Source organism: Prosopis cineraria, unplaced genomic scaffold (genome assembly GCF_029017545.1).
Source record: "Prosopis cineraria cultivar Desert tree isolate PC_DT_omini unplaced genomic scaffold, ASM2901754v1 PC10, whole genome shotgun sequence".
NCBI lineage: Eukaryota > Viridiplantae > Streptophyta > Magnoliopsida > Fabales > Fabaceae > Prosopis > Prosopis cineraria.
In genome coordinates, this window is record NW_026555341.1 from 8,953,056 (window position 1) to 8,960,738 (window position 7,683).

General features: G+C 35.9%; 1 protein-coding gene across 6 annotated transcripts; it reads right to left on the reverse strand.

The window, feature by feature from the left end:
• Positions 1-488: 488 nt before the first annotated feature.
• LOC129322291 (pentatricopeptide repeat-containing protein At4g19440, chloroplastic-like) lies at positions 489-7,683 on the reverse strand. Of its 6 annotated transcripts, none has more exons than XM_054968530.1 (6): positions 4,913-7,683; positions 4,671-4,794; positions 4,153-4,229; positions 3,987-4,033; positions 3,778-3,860; positions 2,901-3,650 (listed from the first exon to the last, which is right to left on the reverse strand). In XM_054968530.1, the coding sequence occupies exon 1, from the start codon at positions 7,395-7,397 to the stop codon at positions 5,016-5,018; it is 2,382 nt and encodes a 793-aa protein (XP_054824505.1). In that variant the 5' UTR covers positions 7,398-7,683; the 3' UTR covers positions 2,901-3,650; positions 3,778-3,860; positions 3,987-4,033; positions 4,153-4,229; positions 4,671-4,794; positions 4,913-5,015. The 6 variants fall into 6 exon arrangements, with proteins under 6 accessions (XP_054824506.1, XP_054824505.1, XP_054824503.1 ...); XM_054968528.1 differs by having other exon boundaries at positions 4,114-4,229; XM_054968531.1 differs by lacking the exons at positions 2,901-3,650; positions 4,153-4,229 and adding an exon at positions 489-1,038.

The following is a 7,683-nucleotide window of genomic DNA, read 5'->3' on the forward strand; positions in this document are numbered from 1 at the left end:
AGCAGTAAAACACAAACTTTAATTTACCACGGGATGAATAATTTGTCATCATGCCTGTTTTTAACCTTGTTAAAATATCATTATTATTGGTTAGGAACATAATTTCATCATTTTTTAAGTATTAAAAGACGTCCAAATTTTAATTTACCATGGAATGAATAATTTGTCATCATGCCTGTTTTTAACCTTGTTAAAATATCATTATTATTGGTTATTAAATTACGGAACATAATTTCATCATTTTTTAAGTATTAAAAAACGTCGTTTGTTCAATGAAGATTAAAGTAGGTATTAAATTATTGCTACTATTTTTGGAAAAAGATTTAAGTGTCTTTCAGCATTAAAAACTTTAACCATTAGTGACCCATCTTGATTCTAGAGAAAGCCCTTGATGTGTTGATTGATAATATGGAATAACTAATCTGAAAACAACAGAGCACAGATAGGAAAATCGAGACTACAGGGGAATGGAACCCACTGAACTCAAATTTGGAAATAAAAATTGACATGAAATTGAAGTTTGAGAAATCGTGCTGGACTTTCTAAGTTCTAACCACTCGCACAAGACTTTTCACTCTCTCTCTCTCTCTCTCTCTCTCTCTCTCTGTGTCTCTGTCTCTCTGAGAGAATGACAACAAATTCATGGCCAATCTGATTTATGAAATAATGAAGAGAAGGTTAACTTTTGAGAAAGCATTGGGCCAATAGTATTGAGTTGGGACTATCAATTTCAGATCAGGTCAGTAAATTCTTGAACCTTCTGATAATTAACGAAGCAGCGTGGGGACAAATTCATGCGACTTTTCTGTTGAAGAGGCACCTTGCTGTGGCCCTCCCCACAGCCTACAGTGATTTTGCTGTTTCTCTCTAGCTTCATCAAACTGAACTGATCAAAACCAGTGAAGATGCAAGATACGTGGGATGATTAATGGAGTCAATTCAGTTTTACTCTCTTGTATGCCTCCTAATAAATATCCACAAACCAAAATGGCTGGATTTGGATCCGTTTCTTTGGGGGTTGAACTTGGACAACTTCACCTGAAAAGATAAACTTTTGCCATGGGAAACACAAATAAGATCTTCAAACAAAATTAACGGAGCTGTGGTTAGGGAATGCTTGGTAGTCACACATAGGAATTCCCAAAGATATACTCTTCAACATGATAACAAGCAATAAGCAACTACAATCAGTTCTCTGCAATATACAGCTTTACGCCTTTATCTATCACAAGTCAAGGCGTCAGATTGAACACTATATTTTGGCAATTCATAGAAGTCCACGCGCAGAAACTTACGATCATCCAAGTTAGCTGACGCATTTAGCGTGGCGATGGAAGCTACCGCGTCAGGCTGCGACTTATCCGAAACCGTGCGAAGGTGGTGGAATAAAGTTACGGACGCAATCGCGTGACCACTTGGAACAGCCAGAGAGCTTACACCGGACCGTCGTCGCCAGAAGATGCCAAAGCGAAGTGTGGACACTATGATCGACACAGCGGAGAGCGTGTGGCTGGTCTTAGTTGTGGCGGTGCAATCGGCCACTAAGCGGAGGAACAGACGAACCGTCGCTCATGCAAAGGCACGTGACTGCGGATTGGACGCATGTGCGAGCCAAGAGCGATAAGTAGAGTCAAGATTGGACGCATGTGCGAGCCAAGAGCGATAAGTAGAATCAAGAATAAAAATCAAAGTCTGAAAAACTGTCTATTTAAATTTATTTTTATAAAAATTTAAATTTAAATTTAAAAAAATGATAATTTAAAAAAAAATCGAGCTTTTAAACTCGGTATTTATAAATCTTAAAAAATTGAGTTCGAACTCGAATGATCTTTTTAAACTCATTTTTATTTTTCCTAATGTAAAATATTTTTAATTTTTAAATTAAATTTAAAATTTAAAATATATGTTTATACTTTAAAATTAAAATTTTTATTTTTTATTTTTAATTTTTAAATATTATAATTTTTTTAAAAAAATATAAAATATTATAATTAAAAATTTTAATTTTTAAAAATTTTAAAAAATAAAAAATAATAAGAGTTTACGAGCCTAATTCTAAACTTTTTATATAAATATTGAGCTTTAAAAAATAAATTATTTTAAAAAAACCAAACGTAAAAACTTAAATTTTTTTAGAATTAGACTCATAAAAGTTAAGTTTATATAAATCAAGTCCGTTCATTTTTCAATTCTAACCATCAGCCACGAGAATGGGTATGGCTTGGTGTGGTTTGGTTTTTGCAGGCAAAACATAATAATCGTTGGCCTTTGGATGCTAAGATACGGTCATGATGCACTTAGCTTCCTAGTGTCGTGGCGCAAGAGATACTGTCAGATTCATCCAACGCCCTCCATGCCAAGATCGGTAGGGCAGCGATCTAATTCTAAACCCAAAATGCCTAACAAATGGTGCATTGGTTTGTTTTTCTATTTAATTTTTTTACTCTCACACGTCTTTTTTCGTAATCTTGCTTTCTATTTCTTCCAAAAATTTGTCAAATTATCATTACTCATTTACTCTATCATGAAAACAAAAATCTAGTTCAACCTTATTATGTGATTTTTATTTTTCAATTTTTACTCTTCTTCTTCTTTTTTTTGAATTTTTATCAAATACTATTATATATACTCAGATCTAAAATGTTAATATAATTTCAATAATAATTGAAATATTATAAAATTATTTGAAATTGAAACTTATTGAAATATGCTTTCAACAAATTTTTTTTAACATTTTAACTACTACATTAGAGATTCGAATGATACATTTAAAATAAAAAAAAAACAGAGAAAACTAGTTTTAGATCAAATTACAAGAGTAAACTAGATTTTATCTAAGATAATAAATTATCAAAATAACTGAACACCATCTAAAGCAAGATTCTTGTACTCATGAAAAATAAGAATTAAGGGACTGATTGGATAACCCTAAAACAAACATTCAAATTACATTTGAAATATGCTCTTGTCAAATCTAATAAATAGTTGAATCTTTTAAATATACTTTTATCAAATGTAAATTAAAAACTAAACACGTGTTAAAAAGTTATCCAGAACAACAGAAGAAGCGGATAAGGCCTTACCCACAAACAGGAAGCTGGATTGCAACTAGGAATCCGTCATAATAATCAGAAGCTTCTTAGATTCAAGGCATCATAGTAGCTAGAAAATCAACGAAGGTCCAAGCCACAAGCAAGAACTTGCAGAAAATAGTGCAGATTGAGAACTATACAGTGTCCAGCAGAACAAAACAGCATTGAAACATCCAAAAAAAATTCCCCAGAAAGCGCGAGTTCTGGCTCTGCTTTGTTACTGCACCTTTTTCTTTTAACATCCATTTCCCCGCCATGAGAATGTTCCATGAAGTCTTTAGGTGAAGCTTGCACTTCTGTTTGGCAGGGAGTGTTTGGGATGGTATGGGAAAATCATACGAAACAATACAAGATTTTGTGTTAAATCAGCTTGGTTTAGGCGCATAATCTGGAGAGCGATCCACTTCCTTGTTCTATTGAAAATCTGATTTTGAGGTGAGGGAAAAGGAATCTGGTTTCCTCAATAAAATCTTCTAGTTAGTTTCTTCAAGTCTTTGTTATCCCCACAGGTTCATTTAGTTTATCGTTCATATTGGAAACTGTCGTTTGTGAAACAACCTATGATCGTGTAACAGATAGAAGCTCCATTCAGCCAAAGAAAGAATATAAAACACGGAACACCAGGGGCACATGAAACATGATTGGGACATGTGACATGAATAATCAAATTAATGAAGGTCCTCACCATTCAAGAAAAGAATATAATTGGAGATCTCCTTGGCTTGATGCTTTAACAATATCCTCGCTCTTCTCTTGTTTAAATCGTGCCTGCATGAAGTACGCTGGTATTGGCTAGTTGGTTTCCATATCGACAACAGCAACAAACCCAAAAACCCAAGAAATTATAATGGAGTCAACCCATATAATGAGTAAAGGATCAATAAAAGACAGAACCTGGCTGGTTATTATGAAGCATCTTTGCTGTACTGGTAGCCATCACCCTGTAATTAGCATGAGCAATGGATCACTACACCAACAAATAAAACAAATATTGAATAACAGCCATTTTTTATCACCTCACCTACAAATGTAGGAATGTCATGCAATAAGCAACACTAACCCGTTTTTGACCAGGAACACAATACTGATACATGTCTCATAAATGGATAACTAAATGACATAGCTTCTCAGTATAATCTGCAAAACCAATAATTTAGAATTGAAGTTGACCTAATCCTAAGAATGCAAGAAAACGTTCTATATATTGGAAGATATTTTTCTAAGTTCCAAATACAATCATAGGTCATAACTGTGATTATGATCAAAATATAACTGCATCACCATCATAATTATCAATACAAAAAGAGGTCTTATAAAAGACAAACCAAAAAGAAGGAAGAAAATGATAAGAAACCAAGGAAATATTAGAAAGCATGATAGTGAATATATTTAAAACCTCTAAAAGGAGTATATAACAGGAAAAATAAATATATTTATGCAAGAAAAAAATGGCATAGGATGGATTGTCCAAACAACACCTTAATTCATCAATATATCCAAAACATCACAAGAGAAACAAAAATAAATAAGTAATTTGCATGGCAAAACGAAAGCACTTTCTTATATCAAGAGGCTAACCTATGAGCTCCAAAGCTCATTCCTCATCAAGCAGCCAAGGGAAGAGCATGCTGCTTGAGATGCTGCCTATAATCCATATGCACAAAGATTAAGCATATCAAACCTTTCTCTTCCAGATGACGAGCTGAAAATCAAGCAAAAAAATAGCAGCATTAACCACAAAATTCAAAACAACAACGAAGATCCACTGTTTAACAATTTCTTGTTTATTTGAGCGCTAAGTATTGTAGATGGAAGCAAACCTTTGTTAACGTGTACATGTAATTTCATCTAAGCATATTCCTCTTCTAGGTATATGCCCACACGGTTCAAATTCAAGCGCATTAGCAGCTTCATTTCCTGGCTTTAACTATTTCCCAGTGTATCATAAGTGATCTTATCTGGTGCAATTCCATTCTTTATCATCTCATTTACAAGCCCATTGGCTTCCTTCATATTGCCCAATTTACAGTACCCATCAATCATAATAGTGTAGGTAATTTTATTGGGTTTTATATCATTTGAAGACATTTCCTGTAAGATTCCCTTCACTTTATGCATCTGGCCTAACTTACAGTAACCACCAATCAGGGCAGTATAACAAACGACATTTGGCAACAAGCCTTCATCTCTCATTTCTTCAAATATATCTTTTGCTTCATCAACACGACCAATGTTGCACAATCCATGTATAAGAGAAGAATATGTGGCACAAGTAGGTGGAATGCCCCTACTTTTCATGGCCTCACATAGTTTGTAGGCTTCCATTACATTCCCAATTCTGCAATAGGCGGCAATAAGTATGTTATAAATAACAGGACTTAGTGCTACTTTCTCACTGACCAACTCATTGAAAAAGTTTGCACCATCTTCAATCCTGTCAGCCCCACAATATCCTTCTATAATAAATGCGTATGTATAGACATTTGGAACCTGGCCATTTTCTTTACTTTCATGCAAAAGCTTGTTAGTTTCATCCACTTTACCAATGCTGCATAAAGCCTTCATAAGGTAATTGTAAGTTTGCATGTCTGGCAGGATTCCCTGCTTAACCATCTCTTCCTTAAGCTTGAAAGCTTCCTCAATTCCACCCCCTTTGCAAAAGCCTTGAATGAGTGTGTTGTATGAGATCCTATCCAAGACCAAACCCCTCTCTAGCATTTTTTTTAGTACTGTGACAACCTCCTGCATGTCACCTTGTTCACAAAGACCATGAAGAAGAGCGTTTGAAGTAACAGTATTGGCTACAAAACTTTTCTCAGCAAGGTTAAACCAAAGTCTGATTGCCTCTGAATGTTTTTGACTCTTACAGAGACCATGGACCAATGAAGTAAGGATGCTATCGTTGGGCTTAATGTTCCTCAACAACAACTTTTTAACAAATTGTAGTGCTGAATCGAGCCTTGAATTATTGCATAACCAGTGGATTACATAAGAACATGCGTCCTGATTAACAGATGACCCACTACGCAAAATATTATCTAATGCCTGCTCAGCTTGATCCATTTGATTACACCTGCAGAAACTTTGTAAGAGAGTATTAGAAGTTACAGAATTGGGTGTTACACCCTTAGATAACATGTCATCCCTGATCCTTAGCGCCTCACTCATATTTCCCTTCCTGCAGAACCCATCGATTAGTGTATTGTAAACAACTACATTGGGCATAAACCCACTGTTCAACATTTCTACCAAAATAAAATTTGCTTCATCAAATTTCTCCAACTTCATCAGAGCATTAATAAGCAAGCTATATGTTATGAGACTTGGGTCTACTTTGCTTCTTACCATCTTTTCTTTAAATTGAAATGCTTCTTCTAATCTTCCGCTCTTGCAGAGCCCATCAATCATATTATTGTAGGTGACAACATTTGGCGAAATGCCAATCTCTTCCATTTTCAAGAACAAATTAATTGCATCTTCAGTCCTCCCTCCCTTGAAAAATGCATTGATTGCGGTTGTAAATGTGTAAACATCAGGAGAAACATCTTTACAAATAACTTCAAACACTTTGTAACTCGTATCAAGTTCATTAGCCTTCACTAAAGAGTTTAACAAGAAATTACACGTCTTCCGAGATGGAAAGATACCGTTCCTCGCAAACGAGTAAAAGATATCAATAGCATAACCCAAACCCAATTTCTTAAATTGGGTACAGGAAACATGAAGCAACAAGTCCAATTCACCATGCCCCCGCCCATTAAGTCCATTAAGTTCCAACATAGAAGCAGCTACATCAAGGTGCCTATTCTCACGGTTTCTAAACAAAGCGGGCAAGTTTCCATCAAGCAAACGGATCAAGAGCAACCTAGCGGGTGGTAAATAATTCGAAGCCAGAAGCAAACGAACCAAAAGGCAGTACGACCGAACCGTGAATTGAAAATTGAAAGAATCAGAAGCAAAATGAAAGAAATGAAGAGTGGTTTTGAGGTTCACATTTGAATAAATAGAAAAGAATAATTGATCAAAATCACGAGGCGACAAATGGTGTATCAGTTCTTTACACTTAGAAGAATCGAGAACTCTGCTAGAGAGAATAGAAGGTAACATGTCAAGAAAAACCTGACTAGAAGGCTGTGGTTGTTGCTGTGGCTGTAAAGGCGGCGGCTGAAGAGGAGGGTCAAGGTCATGAAGGTGATGATGGCAATGCAATGGGGAAGTGACCCAGTTGAAGGGGCGTGTAAAGGGTAAGAAAATTGGAGAAGGCTTAGTGTTTGACAGCCTCCAAAAATCCATCGCACAATGCATGGATTAGAGATCGTAGATAACAGTAAACTATTCCGGGTGATTTTAAAGCTAAGGAGGAGCAGAAGAAGCCATGATTACAGAGGTGATAGAGAGAGAGAGGATGTGAGAGAGCCACGCCTCCAACTGCAAGTGAGAGGGAGATCGAGGAAGCTGCGAAATGTGAAGAGAAAGAGATACGTTGATGGCTTATTTTCCTCAGGCTTGATGCCAAGCTGTGTCTTTGGGACTTGGGAGGTAGGGACTAGGGAGCATGCCCGCGACGACGAGGTGGAGCAATGGGCCCTAC

Coding starts and splice junctions, on each gene's coding strand:
- LOC129322291 (XM_054968531.1), bottom strand. CDS start 7,397: ATGCATTGTGCGATGGATTTTTGGAGGCTGTCAAACACTAAGCCTTCT.